This window comes from Zerene cesonia, chromosome Z (genome assembly GCF_012273895.1).
Source record: "Zerene cesonia ecotype Mississippi chromosome Z, Zerene_cesonia_1.1, whole genome shotgun sequence".
Taxonomy (NCBI): Eukaryota; Metazoa; Arthropoda; class Insecta; order Lepidoptera; family Pieridae; genus Zerene; species Zerene cesonia.
The window spans coordinates 8053207-8072135 of record NC_052122.1 but is presented as its reverse complement, the minus strand read 5'-3'; the positions used below and the strand labels follow the sequence as shown (position 1 = coordinate 8072135).

General features: G+C 32.5%; 2 protein-coding genes across 2 annotated transcripts in view; one reads left to right on the top strand and one right to left on the bottom strand.

Annotated features, from left to right (window-relative positions):
- Positions 1 to 535: 535 nt before the first annotated feature.
- Positions 536 to 7315, bottom strand: LOC119835800. The gene is made up of 7 exons (XM_038360799.1): positions 7262 to 7315; positions 6316 to 6517; positions 5205 to 5395; positions 3487 to 3663; positions 2902 to 2928; positions 1749 to 1900; positions 536 to 683 (listed from the first exon to the last, which is right to left on the bottom strand). Exons 1-7 carry the CDS (start codon positions 7313 to 7315, stop codon positions 536 to 538), a joined length of 951 nt encoding a protein of 316 aa, XP_038216727.1.
- Positions 7316 to 13602: 6287 nt separating this feature from the next.
- Positions 13603 to 18929, top strand: part of LOC119835650 — a 7715-nt gene continuing 2388 nt past the window's right edge. Inside the window, exons 1-3 of the mRNA XM_038360605.1 lie at positions 13603 to 13757; positions 16953 to 17085; positions 18436 to 18573. Coding sequence (XP_038216533.1) covers positions 13752 to 13757; positions 16953 to 17085; positions 18436 to 18573 — 277 coding nt within the window. The 5' untranslated portion in view covers positions 13603 to 13751. The remainder of the gene's footprint in view (positions 13758 to 16952; positions 17086 to 18435; positions 18574 to 18929) is intronic.

Below are 18929 nucleotides of genomic sequence, written 5' to 3'. Positions count from 1 at the left end.
GAAAACGTAATAATATGTATATTTTTCTACATTAAATTTATCCATTTATCACGAACTACATTGAATTGTTAAAATCAAGTATAGAGCCATGTAAATTCACATACATTCTGTATATTGTGAGTATAAATAATTTCTTAGTTAACACTGTTTTTGTCTAGTACTTACTAATGCGCAATTATTACTTATTTATCAATGTTTATGATATTACTTTAAGTGTAGTTTATCATACATGTTGTTGTTTAATTTTCGTAAGTGTAATTAAAAGAAATAAACTATTTATTCACTCTGATATTTCTCTTACTTCAATGCCTCAAACTTTTGCCATCATCGACTATTTACTTACTGGACAAGAATTAAAAAAACTTCGTAACAAAGGACTGAAAAGCTAAATCTCTATATTCACAAACGAATCTAACCTTTTATGTACTCAACATGAATTTATTCTTTGCATAGGTAATATTCATCATATGATAACTAAAAAAAAAGTTATTGTCTTCTACGATAATATTTTATTGATTGTTTAATTGTGCTCCAATTACGTGCCTTCACTGGAGCTACTACTAGACTCCCCTAACACCTTATCGTATAAGGACGGAATGTAGTCATATTCTTGATCTTTCAGATCGTCGTACAGTGATGCTTTTAGTCCTTCCCACGATAATTCAAACTCCGGTGCGAAAAGGCTGAAAATACAGGTTAGAAGGTAAAACATCAAAACGTATTACATCCATTGACAAGTTTTAGAATGCTTTAGAAGTAAATAGCAAACTGATTACCATTTCTAGTCTTCGTTAAAAGTAAGCACGGAACTTGAGTTGAGTTGAGTTGACTTGAGGAACTTGTATAATTATTGGTATTTATATCTCACAATAGGAAAGTTATCACAATTCTTTTTCAAACTTATTGAAGTGAGTATGAAGTGGTTCAGTACTTTATAACACATAGGCACACTATGTGGGTTACTAAAATTGAAATGTGTTTTCTGGATTACATATTTTTTTATATAACAGCGGGCAAACGAGGAGGCGTGTAACCGGTAAGCGGTGATTGACGCCGCCCAATCCAACATCCAAGCATCCACGCAGCTGAAGAGTTGCGGGTGTCTTGCCGGCCTTTAAGGGACGAGTATGCTCTTTTCTGGAAGTGTCCCAAGCCACAGCGGTTTGGAAACGCTGAAGCGGTTAGATCATTCCTAGATAAAGTTCCTCCTAAAGCACACTGTGGATGATCGCCACGTATCCAGATGATGACTGTTTTATTTTAGTTTATGGCGTGTCGTTATATTTTTGATTCAGATTTGTTTTGGTACGTGGTAATTTACGAATTTTTTATAATTACTCGGCATGTAGTACATTCCGGTAGTTCCAAAAATACTTTTTATAAACACTTGGAAAAGTTTTGTCGTTTCAGCTTCCGTGACTACCGATTGTAAGTCGGATCCCGCCGTCACGCCGCTACGAGATAATGACGCTAATGGTGTACTTTTAAAAAGTGGGAGGCTAATAAGCTACGCCACGTTTTGCAGGAGATTTAATATAAATATTTTCGTCAGCATGTAAACTTTAATGTAATACAAACAATGTAATCATTATTGTAATACATTTGCAATGAATCGATCAAACGAGACCAAAAGTAGTTTAGGTAGTTTTCTGTTGTGAGAAACGCCAGACATTTAGGTAAGCCTAAACGAAACGAGAGATTCTAACTCATTTCAAATTTCATAATTGTTGTAAAAAGAAATGCCGTACCTGCTTGCACAAGTCATGAATTTCATAATATGCTCCGAGTTAAACAAATGGAAGAGATTGCTATATCCAGTGCAGTTCGACCATTGGCCGTCGGGTGCCATCATCATGCCCACTATCTTCCCACTGCATATGAGGGGTGCCCCATACATACCCTATGGTAATAGGTACTACTTATAAATAATGCTTAGTAGATCTGTAGTTTTAAAAATATGTAGAGAGCAGAGACATATTTCTCTAAATCCTTCCTTTACAAATACTGAATTACTGATTTTTCGAATAACGTATCTTTTATCTTAAGTATCCGTCAATTTAATAGATGAAATTTGATAGCGATTGATTTTCATAAAAATAGCAGTAACAGTAATTAGTCAACACTAAGAAAAGTGGATACACGTTACTATTGTTCATGCTCAGCTAGCTCTTAAAAAGGTCAGATTAAGAACTTTCATTTGTAAGTTTTTTCGCACTTGAGGTAGCTAATTAAATGTCTAGAAACATTAATTGGCTATACAGATCGGAAATTTTTCTCATTTCGGTTTCATTCCAACAGGAACACGAGCAGGATATTGTAGGGACCTTAATTTCCTCGTTGGATGCCAGAATATTTACGTTCAGAGCAAAGGAAACTGACTTGCCACAGCCGGAACTTTAATAATGATCTTTGTAAAAGTTTACTGAGAAAGAAATAGTCGAGTCCTTTTCCAACTTGCATTTCAGCTACAGTAAAAAGTTGCTCTTCATTGTCAAAATGTATGTATTAATTACATATATAAAACTTTTAATGTATTTTAGCAAGTTTTTTCACCAAAAATTTGTGTATACTGTTACCATATACCTACATATAATAAAATTGCAGAAGAGTTATAATAAAAATTTTAAAAAATAACACTAGCAGTCTTCATATACGTTTCTGTCTGTATGTAAAGACGCCAGTCCGGCTTTCACACAAAAACTGCTATATATATTTACACTTTTATAAGAAAGGCCCATAGGCCTAAACTCATAGGTTATTCCAGACTATAATCTATACCTGTGCTAAATTTTATACAAATCCAATCAGCAATTTTTGCGTGAAAGACTCACAATTATATATTAATATGATAACATAGGATTAGTAAGTTATTTTCTATAATCAACAAGACAAAATACTTACATGGCATGGCTGTGCACCCCTATCCGGCTATGAAGAATAAGATAAATAATTTGTCAATTTTTTTTCAATAATATATTTTACGTTTATTGTATTAATGTACAACGTTGAACGCTAAATATAGCTATGAAACATAATTAAGTGATGAGATATTTGATAAATTACGATATGGCGTTTAATTAATAACATATTAGGTGCAGTTGGCTGCATTATCAACTATGTCACAGGTATGAAACAATCTCGCGCGTCTCGGCAGGAAATGCCTTGGGGTCTAATCGTTTAAGCATCAGTGCAGTCGGTATTCTACAAATTACAATGTTTTGAAACTATTTATAGATTGCGAGCAAGACTTCACTGTTCGAAATTTCCAATTGATCGCATCAAGTTGCTTGATCTATTTACTTTATATGAGAGAGACATTAGAAAGCAATTCCTATGTTCCTTACATACAAGAATACACTATCTGTAAAATTATTGTTAAATAACGTTCAGTTAAGAGGTTTTGAAATTCAAGTAATATTTTAATTTGTAATTTCATACTTATCTACCTCCGAACCATTGAAACGAATAATAAAACATTAGACTTACATCTCTCACGCACACAGAATAGGACTTATCAAAGAATCCTTTGTAGCCAATATTTGTAAGAGCTTTTTGAAACTTTAGTGTCAACGTTTCACACCAAATGCTCTTCTTTGCAATATTCAAAAATTGTGCCCGAGCGTTCCTTTGTAGTAAGAATTTGTTAGCAGAGTATATTTTATCCTGGAAATAGAATGTTGCAATTTATTATTTAAAGCCGTTTCCACTTGATAGAAGACGATCAACATTCCTTCTTTTGTCTCTGAACTTCGATCGTCGTTGTGCCGAAGTATCTGGATGATATTTCTTGAAGTTTTTACAGAACGAATTTTTTAATTAATAAATAGGGTAAAAAAATCAAAATAAATATTCCGCTATAATGATAGAATCAACTAAATTGTTATACTTGATCTCATACAGAATACCCATACGTAAGAAAATTATTGAATATGCAGTTTTAAAGTGGCACAAAACCGAGTCAAAAGGAATGGGTTACATACAAACAAAGTGAAGTTAATAAAAGTTGTGGAACCTACATTAAATACCTATATAATTTCGTATTTATGTACCTTGTTTTCTAAAAGGCTTACGGATTTCATTATAAATTTTAATAAGCAATAAAGTTTCGAATCGACTGAATCAATTATCGATGAAAACCCAATAAGTTTTTGACGTCGCAATTTGTAGCAAAAGCTTAGGGTTCCGTAGAGAATATGGGAACGTTTTTTTTAATTCTACAGTCCGTCCGTCATTCCACTGATCAATTATATCACTGAAATTTGGGACACTAACAGATCTTTCGTTTCGGTTAAAATCGCGAAAACTCAGTGCGACTCCACATATTTTATTTGAAATTGTGTTTTGAGCAATTTTACCAATTTTTATCTGGATGCGAGTTTTTGTACCTTTGGATCTCTAGGTTGATCGGATTTCTACGAAACCCTTTATTATGTGGGATTCATCACAAACACATACTATAAAGAATATATTAAATATTTAAATTCGAAATATTCTATACTATTACCAACCTATGTTACACCGTGCATATTTTCTTTTAACCCAAACTAAAAATAGTAAAATTATTTCGTATTCATACTGTATACCGCAAATTTTTTTAATATAATGCATGAATATGTTTTTATGACTTCACCGTACCTATATATAGCTGTGAATTTAAGCTGTAGGTTTAAATATATACATATTGGAACTATCAAGTGCCTAACACTGCAAAACTAACTACAAAATTAACACCGCTATTCGTATTTACCACCATTGCTTGAACAGGGCTTTGATTTAGAATTCCTTTGGAAAATAAATGTTAATAGTATTGCTTCAAAGGAGGACAAACAAGTTAGCGCAAAGCTAAGTAAATTCACGAGAGTCCGAGAGTAAATTAATGTGGTGCGGCAAAAAAGGAAGCAGTGATTTGGAATTGATTTACGCCGATTGCAGTCTAGTTTGGAAGCATTTGTGAAACTCGAATACTTTACATTCAAAGCTTTTGAGCTTCTATTATACAAATTTTTTAAAACGTTCCATAAAATAAAGATTTAACATTTACCCGACGCATTCAGACGGCTATTCAATGCTTATATTTTGGATTCGCGTGCAATTTTGTTGCAGAAGTAGAACATTATATACACACAAATATTAGTTTGATATTTTAAATATATTAACTAGTTACGAGTTTCATAATTATTACTATTATATATATAATAATTTACCCCCTTATAAAAGAAATGCCATCCAGCCGTCATACACTCCTCATGCAGAGATAATGCTTGGTCTCCTTTGAAATCGATGTCTATTGGTCGCAACGGTATTTCAACCAAGATGTCTGGAACTTTCCTCATAAGTATTAATAGAGCTGGTGATTGTTGTACGGTATAACCGATTGTCGCCGTATCATTTATACCTAAAACATATTAAAACTAACTCTTACCATATACATACTTAGTTTTAGTATAATTTTTCTATTAATTGTATTATTTATATTATTCCAAAATGTAAATATAATTAAAAAAAAAAAAACTAAAGCCGCTGGTTAATCTCGTATGTTCATATTGAAATATTGCATGATCTCTATTTCATTCTTAGGTTTCTATGTCGTAGTTTTACTACATTCTAAAGGCTTGCCTTTAGAATGAAAATTCGTTTTACAAAATGTATACATCGTTCATTTACTACTTAAAGAGTTCACTTGTTCCAGCGCTTACCATATAACTAGGTGAAGGACTCTGTCTAATATAGAACTTGTTAAATACGACTAAGCAAGAACGATTTTGTTAAATATTAGCCGCAAGATGAATATGCCAAATCCTAATATTAAGTATTTCGGTTTTAAATTACCATGTTTACCACTGCAACGCCTATATCTTAAATCACAAATAAGCGAATGAACATAAAGATTACCTACTTAAAATAAAAGATTCGATTCAAATAACGAATATTTACTGTAAACTTGGAATGTATTTGATTTTTTTGTGGAAAAAGACAAAACACAAGGGCGTTTAGGCATTAGGTACATACTGGTTACTGCTATCCTTTGAACATTTCTTTATATTTCCAATTCCATTTCCATCTAAATTTCTTTAATCTCACTAATTTAAAAGTAGAAAAATATCGAAGCATAACTGGTATTTTATTATGGCTTACGTAGATGATACCTTCTGACGATAATTGCATAGGGTTGTCGATGAAGGAAATTTTTAAATTACATTTTTAATCCCACAAGCGCTACACAATATTTCTAGCGATCCCTTAGGAACACAATCAGCGATTTCTGATCGAAACTCCTCGTTCGTTATAAAGCTGATCAAACGAGACATTACTTACATGTCGGCATTAATACTTTAGTAACCTGAACTCTAATGCCTCGTCTGGGATGTCGGTAAGAAGCGCCTGTGACAACGTTAATAGGTCGATAGTCGTGTATATGTGTGGCTGGGTTTGTGACACACACAGCGGCTGTTATGACCAGAGTACGGGAGAGGAGCGTGCCTACGCATAAACCTCTGTATCTGGATGGGAAGTAGACCTGTGGAAGTGCACGCGATTAGCGGATTTGGCTTTTCACGAAAATATTTAACATTTTACATTACTGCGATTCACATTCTACGCAAACATACATAAGTATGCAATGTCAGCGATCCTATTTACTTGTTATCAGGGCTAAATTTACATACGTTATCCCAAATTATTACAGCATTGTAAAATGTAATGGTGAACGTAATTATAACGACATTTACATAAAGAGAGTAATGATAATATAGTGATCATGAATATAACACAAAGGTAAACATGATAAATGATTAGCGTATAAACGCGGGTATTACAGCATTTAGAATAAAGGGTACATTGATGTTGGTTTGACACACATTTTTATTTAATTAACTGCCGTATTATAGACTAGCATTGTATGATTGGATGCCATCACCATTTCAACCAATACGAGTATAAAGGTAGAAGTTAATAATGAAAAAATCAGGGCGAGTGAGCCAATAAATTTGGAAAACAACTTAAAGAGTATTTTGTAATTTGTTTCTGTATGGTCATTATTTTTATGGCATCACTCATAGAGACATTAACGCATAATTTGTTTAGGCTATATTCAATTTGGTATTATGAATTTTATTCAATAAACCGATGAATTCTCAGATGTATGACTTTAATTCTATACTAAATAACAAAAAGCAAAATTTAACGACAATAACTATTTTAGCAACGAGAAATTACAAAAAATATCACGAGGCGGGATTCGAACCGCGATTCTTTGCCATACCGTAGCAACTCCTAGCCTCTCAGCCACCCATGATCTCGCCTCAAAATGTCTCATTTACAAAGCGTTTCAATGCTATAAAACTTAAAATTAAAATACTCGCATATAACAATGTTCCGATTCAGCGCATTCAGATGCGTTGGTCAGATTTTCATTGATTTTTCTTAAATAACAAAATATAGGCCAAATGTAACACGAAAATGGATCGATGGATGGATACAGTGGGATAAGATGACTATATAATCTTAATATTTATTATTTATATCTTATTATTTGACTAGGAACACAAAACCCTTTCATATACCTGCCACTCGCCTTTGTACGTCACATAATGACCCAGTCTATAGGTTGTGCCGATTATACAATGAAATAGTCAATAAAAATGACGCTATTGACATATTTTCCAATAGTCTTGACAGTTTTCGTCGCTTAGTCCTTGCTGCTCTGCGTAGCACCTAAGCCGCACTTTTCTCTGATAATTTAGTTTCTGTATGTTTTTGTTGTAATCTTTTTTTTTTTTTCTGTTTAGATAAAATTTTTTCGTTAAGTTAATCTTGCGCACTAGATAGTAATTTGTGTATCCATAGAATAGATTTATACACAGAACAATATTTGATGTACATTATTACTGCTGCTCTTGTATTAGTGTATAAGTTGTTTGGAAACCAATAAATAAAATAAAATAAAATAAAATAAAATATATATAAATCTCGTGTTACAATGTTTGCCCTCAATGGACTCCTAAACCACTTAACCGATTATAATAAAATTCACACACAATGTGCAGTTCGATCCAACTTGAGACATAGGATAGTTTATATTATTTCAATTTCGATAAGTCTACCCGGGCGGAGCCGGGGCGTGCAGCTAGTATGATGTAAAATAATATGTTAAAATATCATTGCATACACATAGATCATGACTTTTATGATGTTTTATTTGCATCCTATGTAAATGAAATCATGATTTATGTACCACACACAAATACACATGGCCGAGATTCCATATGGAGAAAAAATTACCCTTTGAATTTAGACTTGATGGATAATTGTAGTCGCTAGATTTGACTTAATCGTGAAATTGACTTTGAACCAAATTATGCATAGAATTTTTATATTCAAATAAGTTTTCTTAGGTATAACAGAATGGGATTTGCCATCAAGTTCTTAAATTTTAATTTAACTAGTCCTTATAATAGCTTGATATACTATTAATATCTATTTGTACGACAAATATACCCTCACGCCACTGCGGTTTTTCAATAGAAATCACGTAGACGTTTGAGAATAAAGACAACAATAAGTAATAGCAAGTAGGTTGATGGCAGACGCGGCACGTTTCTGTATAAACGCTTTAAGCATTGGTATTATTTCATACTAGCGGTCCGCCCCGGCTTCGACCGTGGTATATATAACTTATAGCCTTCCTCAATAAATTGGCTAACTAACACTGAGAGAATTTTTCAAATAGGACCAGTAGTTCCTGAGATTAGTGCGTTCAAACAAACAAACAAACTCTTCAGCTTTATAATATTAGTATAGATTAAAGTGTTCTCTTCATGGAGCGGAAACGGCGATCGTAAGAGAGTTACATTTATTCCATTCTTTAAGGTTGAAATAATCTTTTTCAAAAAATTTATCTAGATAAATAAGTCTAGCACTGTGGTAGCTCAACCTTTGGATTTTATCATTACGATAGATGTGCAGGAGAGAAGATGGAATTTCATGGAAAGGGAGAGATAATATTCGACGCGAATCGGTCGATTTAGAACAGATTCGAAATATGGATTACTAGCTACGCCCCGCGGTTTCACCCGCGTAAGTCCGTATCCCGTAGGAATATCGGGATAATAAGTTGCCTAAATGTTATTCCTACTGTCCAGCTGTCTACGTACCAAATTTCATTGCAATCGGTTCAGTAGTTTTTGCGTGAAAGAGCAACGTGTAGTAGTGTATGTTTATACACACACATCCTTACAAACTTTCGCATTTATAATATTAGTAGGATTATACATCTAGAAGTATATGAAATAGGAAATTAATTATTTTATAAAAGAAATATTTACTAATTCGAAAAATGCTTAAATTTAACAATAAGTCAGTAATTGTAATGAGTAGTAGGGAAATTGGAGTCGAAATACAATTTGACTATAAAAAGTCAAAGTATTTTTTTTTTTGTCATTAATTCAAAATAAGAATGACATGAACGCTTGAACAGGTATTGAAAGATTCGGAAATCAAATTCTATAGTATTGAATGTTGGATTTGCAACGCCAAACGCAAATTTTCACCAGGTTTTTATTTAAATGTCAGTTGCTAATAAATGTAAAATACATCGGAATAAACTAAAGAGTGGAAGCCCCAAGCCAAATGATTTTGTCGCAAATAATGAAATAATAATGATATACAATAAAGAATCAAATCATATATTATTTTACAAAAAAATGTACTAACATTTTGCCAACAAGTATTTGAAATTTTCTTTACTGTATGTTGTCCCTGTATATTTTGATTCGGGTAGGAGATGTCTTCATACATCAGATGTAAGTGGAGAAATTACGGGATGTCAATGTAGAAATTCGAAAAGAACACATAGAAATCTATAGATTTGAAATCACCCATTTCAAAAGTAATGTGATTAGCCATTACACAAAAATTCAAACACTCTTAAGCTTTATAATATTAAAAATTCACATATTTGTTATATCTTATAAAATAATTGTTAAAAACTAAATTTAAATAAAAAAAAAATGTATTTTAAACCTCTACTCAAAATTCTGGCCACTGAGATTTTGTTCCTATTTTCAATTCCACGAAATGTGTGGCTTCCATTTTGTTTCCACGATTCCTACATTAAATCTATTGAAAGGCTGATGAGTACTCACGAGAAACGGTAATGAGCCGTCCCGGGCTTTAAAAGGCTCTCTTCCATGACTTACAATTGCTATGAACGCTAAAAATAAATCGCCTAATCATTCCCGGTAGAATTATGTAAAATGGATTATATAATATTATAATAACACTTAGAATTAATTAGAGTAACAAAAATAATACCAATAACGTAGAAACCCGTCCATTTGTTCATGGCAGTTAGAAAACTGTAAATATTTATTATAGGATTAGTAGGTATTCATTAAGCCTTGGTAACGCCAGCGAACTTTATTACAATAACAATTCGAATGTTTGAAAACAACATCTTACTTCATTAACGAGTTAAGATTTATAGCTCTGTATTTATTGAAAAGTAAAGAAATACCTACACAACATAAAATAACAATGAAGTAAATAGAACTAAATGCTAGTAGATATTTATGTTTTGAAATGTTGTGTGGACAAATTGATAAGAATTTGTACGCTTCTTGATATTCAAAATTAATAAAAAAAGGGATAAAAATGGTATAAACATCAAGTACATACCAATTACCATCAAGCTGTGTAGCTTGATTAGCCTGATTTAAGAATGAAATATTTAATTGATTCGCCATATCCCGCGGTTTCACCCATCTCATTTTTTTACTTTTTAACTGACTTACAAATAGTTCTGTGTTCGTCTGTACATAATCTTTTTTTATGGGTTCAGTGACTTTTTCGGCGACTGTGAACCGATTTTAAAAATATTTCTTACCTCGAAAGGGTAAATTCCGAGAGTCCATTACCATCAAGTCAGAAAGTAATGATAATTTTCAGGAGAATCGGGGAAATCTAACAAACTAATAATGTAAAAAAATCTTATGAGAACATTTTGTTCACTTCCTGGATTCTTATTGTTGTGGATTGAGCTTTTTTTATTCCAAAAGCAGTAAACTGCGCCGATGATTCGCCTGATGACAAGCGACCGCCCATATCGTACCGCGAAAGAATTGACGATTGGAAAGAAGGAATGGGTTGAGAAGAAAGAGAAAAAGAAACGGACCTCCGTCTACCCCACTCAATGTACGAAACACAGTAGCATGGTACTATTTCACGCCGGTTTTCTGTGGCACTTCCCTGGTGAGAGATGGCCCTATTGGTGCCCAACTCTTACATTGGAGCTAAAATCTGTACTAAGTATTAAGTACAATACCTACATATACCTAATAGGAAAACTCATTTATAGTTGTTTACATATTCGTGCGAATACCGACGCGAATAACGAACACGCATATGAAAACACTGCACCCGCATATATATTATATACTTATTAGTCTTGATATTCGAGTAAAAAGCTGTTTTTCGGAAGTTATGAAAGGGCACGAATAACGAGCACTATAGTACTTACTAACTTAATTAACCGTGGTAAGTGAATAACCTAATTCGTGTCAGTGAGATGCAGCTTCTAACGCTGAAAGAATTTTCGATACCAGTGTGCATTCGCACACACAATCCACATTTGAAAACACAAATTTCCTCTCTATTACAATATTATATATTACGAGGAATTGAATGCATTGAAAGCTTAGTTAACAGAGATTATTAAGTCATAGAAATCACATAACTGGGCAACACAGTGTATAATACGCGGAGGTCTTCATTAGTGTATAATAGACGCTTTGTATCTATTGTGATAGTGAATAGGAACTGCGTCCTACCATTTGGTGTATTACTTGAATATATGTGCATGAAATTTGGCGCATTCTCCTAATTACATCATTTCTATATGACGACGTGTATAACAAACATATTGTTTGTTTAAACATTAGAAATAAAGCATTCTCGTATAAAATTTAATTAAATCTTTTAAAAAAATATTTATGAAATTCTTTACTTAAATGTAATGCACATCTTTATCGTATGCAGGTAACTTAAACGAAGGAAAAACGACTGAAAAAGGAACGAATTAAAATATCAACAGAGACATTTTGTAGAGAAAAGAGTAAAGAAAATGTTCATTCAAACACAGGGCTTCCTAAGCTATCTTTTATAATGATATCACGATTCATGCTATTAAAACTAAATTGAAAAGGTAACCAAAAAAGTATCTCCATTTTCTAAAGAAATTTTTAATTACCAGCGATCACAGCTGGCGATATATTATATCACATGAAATTATGCAATTTCCTTTGAAATATTTTCTAAAGGCTTATTTTTCTAATTTAATTAAATGAGCAGTTCACTGCAAACGGTTGTCACGAGCAAAGTGATTAATTAGTCATTTTACATAATAACTTTAATGAGTGAGCAATTTGACGGTGCGGATTAAAATTATCAAATTTGCTGTATAGTTCAATAATTACGCATTACTATAACAACTTAGTTTCATTAACAATGTAGATTTAAGACAAGACAACACTATATATCCTGTCCCTTTTAATGATTAAATATAGTGTAAATAATAAGCCAAAAACACACGCTTGAAAATAATATAAAGATGTTAAAAACAGTGTAAATGAAAGAGGTGCCTAGTTTAAACATGTAGGAGTTTTACTTTAAATAAATCTCATAAATCTATTCATATCGTTTGACAAATCCTTTTTGAATGAGGATTGTTTTTTTCGAAACACTGTTAGTAATTTAACGATCATTCTTTTAATCAAATTACTAAATATATCGAAACTATATTATAATTATATTTATTATAAACCTTACATTATAATTCACACAGTAAAAAAGGGTTCTCCTTAAAAAGTTATACGTAGTAAGAACATGATGATGTTTAACAGTAAATATTTCGACATTATTTATTGTAGTTTTGTACGTCATTATTCATAATGACCGAATTAATCCCTGCTCCATAACAAACCACATAAAAAATAAATATTTTCGTATGCATTGCAAGCATTAATAAACAGTTAATTAGTGATTTCACTTTATTTAGTTAGCTAATTGTTTATTTTACTGAATTAAGGTGATGTTAAAATAAACAAAAACGAGATGCATTTACCAGTATTCAGTTGTTAGTGTATTTAAAATGGAATTTATGTGCTTTAGAATGGAATGTCTGTTGCGAATTTAACAACGAGTCGGTAAAATTAAGTATAGTATAGAGTAACTATAATGTTAATTAAATCTTCAAACACAAGATCCTACGAACTCTGTAAATCTCTGCTTTTAGGGGTGCTTTGTGAATCGATTATTATTGTAGATAGTGATTATAGTCGATATTGCTTTCGTCTTTAACAATCACTACAAACAACATTATTCAGCTTGGCTATTTTATCTGACTACTCGTATATATGTATAATGCATACTTATAGCTCTTACGTATTGTTTTAGAAGTCAACAAACGCAATGATGTGTGCATAAAAACATTGCGGTTCAATTTCACAAAACAGAAGTGACTCTACTGGTAAGGAAATCCGGTCATTCCCGGAAAAGACGATAAATCTTGCCCATCCATAGATAGAGAGGCGGAGGGCGGGTGTGTACAGGAGCAGGCAGGAGAGTAGTCCCTGTATAGACGGATCAATAGGCGAGCGTCCTAGGCGCGGCAGCTCTTCCACGACCGTCCACACTCGTGTCCCGTTCGCCGCCGCCGCCGCACGACCGTACACAGCTAGCTAGCGACACCTTGCGATATGGAGGTAAGATACTTAATTAGGCAGTGTCATTAACTTCTTATATTTTTGCAATCTTTATTTTGTTTTGTTTTTGTGATGTCTATTTTTTTTTTATTAGAATATCCGAATTGCAGTGACGATGCTTTTTATGTTCGTTTTTTTTCTCGAATAGCTTTTTATACAGCTATATTTTTTGACTGCGAAAGAAATAATATACATATTTTTTAATATTTTAATGTGGTTATTTTTTTATCGATGCCTATTAAAAAATGTAAAATGGCGGTTGAATTCCCTTAATAAGTGTAGTCAATTAATGCGCAGTATTCCGCAACAACGCGGGTCGCGACTCGCGGCGGGAGCAGCATATAATATATTATACAAAGCTCAACTTTGCGCGATCTCTTCACTCCGGTGTCTTCTCGGACGGCACAAATATTGTTCCGTAACTTATACGGTTTAATCTATCTCGCTCTATCCCGCGGGATTCAATATTTTCAATATCATGTACGTAGGATTTTATGCGACTTTCGTGGAATGCAGCTTCTCCAAGTTTTTGTTTTGCGTTCCACGATTTAATCAATACTGTTATCGAGATTGAAATATGCTAGGCTCAATCCGCTGTTAAGCTGCCAGTGTGCATTCCTATGGTTTTGAGTTCAATTTCAATTGCCGGGAGTTTGGGTCAAGGATTATAATTCAACAAAAAAGACTATTAATGGATTTACATAATTGATAATACATCTAGAAATGATAAAATTAAGAACTTGACATTGTTAATTAAATACATCCGAGGAACGCAAGGCACATTATTAGTATTTATAAATAAATAAACGAGATGATAGCCGCGTTATCTGAGGTCACTTGAACGAAGTGACCCTTAACAAGTTTATTTTAGAAATGGCGCCAGTAATATCCTATAATAAACAATAGTGTCGACGACATCACAAAAATATTATCTCCTAAGTGACAATAACAACACCTATAAATGGATGTTTTGTCATCATATGTTCTTTTATCAATATAGCTAATTAGTGAAGGATATAACTTCAATGAAGTGTTATTAATTATAGAGCGATAATTTATTTAAGACCGATATAAGTGATATATTACGATCATTTCATAAACAGCAATATATTAGGTGCTTTCTTATTTGTTTAAGGTGTCTACTACATATTAATAAACTAAAAATAACTTTGTGTTGGATTTTAAATGCGATTTACGACATTATTTTTATGATTAATTGGACAGTCGGTTCCCTAAATGGTAAGCGATTACTACCGCCTTTGCAGAAGCAGGGCCTCCGCAAAAGGGGATAACTAAGGATTGAGGGGATTAAGGGACAAGGAGTAAATTAGTGCCGAAGCGTGCATTTTAATCCAAATTTTAACTATTTTCACAAAATACACTCCCACTAGGATCATTGTCACGACGTTCATAAGCACAAAAGAGCTTTCATTTCTTAAATTGCGATGAATAGATAAAAGAAATATTTTCTTGAACATTTTAATTTACAATAATCATTATTGTAGTTACATGAAACAATATTGCTTAATGTCCAAAAATGATTTCAAATCGACCGTAACAATTACGTGAACAAAAACGAAGCGTGTTTATTCAATTTCAAGTATTGTTATGTTTCATGAAATATTCATTCTACGCATTAATGTTTGTTAAATACTAACCACGATTCGTGGATTGAACGAAACGAAAGGGTAAATGTGTGCTATTTAAAAACATTTAAATTTCGTTTACATTTATGAAACGAATGAATTTAGACGATTGGCAAAGCAGACACAAAGCATTGATTTCATTACCCCGTTAAATGCATATGCTTTCCAAAACAGTTTTTACGTCTGAACATAATATTGCAGCGAACATAACAAAAAATTAAAACAAAAAACAGCTTGTTTTCTGACGCATGAAAAAGGAGTATGTAATATAATTGGACACGCCAGTGTAACCACATGTGCATATGCGAACTTCAAAGCAATGCAGCTATGCGAACTTATGCATCTACTTATGTATCTTTCTTTTTTGCAAACAGTGTGTGAACCTCTTGACTTACGAGTCCTCTACTTTAGCCTTTAGCTTCTCATAAACATGACGCGGTTAGCGTCTAGCAGTCTATGTTACGTTATGACATAAGGGGCTTAAAAATAGCTAGATAACCTGAAATTTAACAGATTTTCTTTGGGATAAGTGTATTGAAAAGAATTTTAAGAAAAGAAAGAATTTGATAATATCAAGTAATAATTCAGTTTTTTTAAGATTTCTAAGGCTTTAAATTGTTAAGTGGGCAGGAACCCAATATCTTTGGCACAATTTAAATTGCATAAATTTGTTTAGACTGCTGATTACCGCCGTTTATTTTCTATAAATAAATACCTATTTCACAAATTATACATTTTAATAAATTAGTAAATATAGATCGCTATAAAATAATATAATAGTACATGGCAAGATATTCGTTTTTTAAGAAATGAATGGTAATTTATTAATTTAATGCTTTTTAACAAACAACATAATTTTAAATCAAACAATTAAACCGACCTCAAAACAAATCAAATTACAAATAAGCTCTCAAAAGAGAAAAATCAATTTTTATACTCGATTAAAAGGCTACTCACTCATCTATTTGTAGTCGGTGTCAGGCAAGTCAAAGTAGTAAGACAGATACTATTCTTCATGTATCTATGTATCATTCCTACTACTTCTACTTTAAAAAATTTTAAATCAATTTACAACATTTGTGTCTGTAATATTCGCCGTTGTGGAGTTTCTTCGCCCGAATTAAACAATGGGTGCACCAGCCGTGTAATTTTTCTATAGACTAGGAAATTTCCTCAAAATTTTCCTCGAAATTTCCTATTGGTTATACAAAATGGTCAAATATTATAATGAATAGGTACTTGCATTTTTAAAGTATAGTATATAATTCGCCTAGATACTTTTTATATTAAAAACGTTTCGATGTTTCTTTTTGCAAATGCTTGGATCGGAAGAGTTTGTGTATCAGTTTATTGTCTTAATGTGTTTAATACGAAGTATTATGTGTTAACGAATGAAAAATTCCAATGAAGTTTAATTGCAATCCCTTTATAAATCTTATTTGTCTGTGAAGTATAAAGTACATAAGTATATATCTATAAGTAACTGTCTGGGACAACTGTATTACAGTTTGTGAAAATGTCAATATTATATTGATATTCTTTGTTCCAGAATAAACATTGGGGATGGCTGATAGCCGGGTTGGTTGTGCTGTCTGTCTCAGCGGTATTTGCCGACGGCGAAATATGGGAAGAGGGCGACCATGAAGTACTCATTCGTAATGAAAGGGGCGCTAAAAATAGAGGTTAGTATTTCAAAGCGGCCAGTGATGCTTCCCGGTGCATTTGTACCCTTTATACTACGTGTTTGTTTATTTAGATATTGTTGGAAGTTATTACAAGCTCGCTGCAGCAGAGATGATAATTTAGAGATGTATCATGTTGTAAGCTGGGCTATATCAATACACCGAATACCTTGAACCAGAATTAGTAACTTGATTTATATGTTACAAGGTGTTTAAAGTCGAGCGTAGGCCTTTTGACAGGTTTTTTATATATCCTATGAATACGTTATTCCAACCTTCTGCTTTATAGTTTATATGATAAATACAAATGCAACGCGTGTAGATAGTAATATATCAGTATTTTATTTTGGTCCAGTGTAGTTCTACGTATCTACGCTTAAAAAATAGTTTTTACATCATAATAAATAAACGTTTATAGTTTTTTAATGTTTTTGTTTCCGATATTGATCATTATTTCTTAGATACAAATAGCGGCAGCAAATAATAACAACGGCGAGCTACGGTAAATATTCTAAACGTAAATATTTTAACCAAAAATAACGGAACATTCTAGCTACTAATATTTCACATTTAACCAAAACATAGGTTTATTTTCGCTTCGGTGGTGTAGAATATATTCATAGTAGTCAAAGAAATTCCGCATAGAGTAGAAAGTTGAAACGAACACATTTGTGACACAAAAAAAAGAGGAATTTATAAAGGAAGTTGCATTCCTTGGTTGCATGTGTTGTTTGGGTGCGGCCTTCTAACTTCTTTTGTTTTTGCATCTGCCACATTTCTGTTGAAAGTTTTGTTATTTTATTTCAAAAGTTTCGTCGGATTCTCAAAATAAATCCACGAGGGGCCCGAGCGCATGTGTCTGAAGCGTTTATCTTGCAATATCATTTTAAGAAGCGAATAGATTTCGGTGAAATTACTTTTGAAGGCATTTTATTTTAATTAACCTTTTTTAATACTTTTCTGAGGGGATTATAATTAAATACAGTAATGGATAATACTGCCCAATACTGGTGCTTCTTAGTTTTTTTTTTTTATATTAAAAAAAATCATTTCAGAGTTTAAAGTATCTCTAAGCATTATGATTTATTAGGTAGGCCACCGGCTCCCTCGCTCATGATACGAAACACGATAGCAAGCTATTATTTCATGCCGGTTTTCTGTGGGGATGTGGTACTTCCCCGGTGCGAGCTGGCCCAATTCGTGCCGAAGCATGCTTGACTCCCACAATAAAAGTTATTCTTTTTAATGCTGTTATTTCAATATTCATCAATACCTAAACAAAAGTCTTGTTCATTTTAAATAAGAAAATGAAAAAACCTAAGGCTACATCATTATGTAATTGAATAACAGAGACTTGCCGGTACGTCAGAGGTTCTTGGTCCGATTGTGACCCTAAAACAAATGTCCGCTCAAGAACTCTGACTCTGAAGAAAGGCGATCCAGCGAGCTGCGAACGCTCCAAGACAATACAGAAGAAGTGTAAGAAAGGTGAGGCAATCTCCTGGACTGATTTCTTTGTTACATATTCAATATTCATATCCTCGTACTTTAAGGGGGTAGCCCTTAAATAAAGTTTATTATGCCTTATATTGTCTTTCTTTCAATTATACCTACATATACTTAAGTAACTACTTATTAGGAATTTTATAGCCAAGGTTTAAATGTAATAAGTAAAAAGTATCAATATGTATACAAACAAATTTCAACACTGGTTTATGTTAGAAGGTGCATATTCGATATATTTATGAATTTTATATTTTTCAACATTAGGTATACCTAGTCTTGCCATAAATATTGTAATAAAGAAAAAAGAAAATTGTTAACTGCAAATAACATTTATTACT

Excerpts from the sequence above, each read along its gene's own strand:
- LOC119835800 (XM_038360799.1), bottom strand. The coding sequence starts at position 7,315 with ATGAGACATTTTGAGGCGAGATCATGGGTGGCTGAGAGGCTAGGAGTT. Across the intron at positions 2,929-3,486 it reads ATTCTGTGTGCGTGAGAGAT|CCGGATAGGGGTGCACAGCC; the intron begins GTAAGTCTAATG and ends TATTCTTCATAG. Across the intron at positions 684-1,748 it reads TTCATGACTTGTGCAAGCAG|CCTTTTCGCACCGGAGTTTG; the intron begins GTACGGCATTTC and ends CTGTATTTTCAG.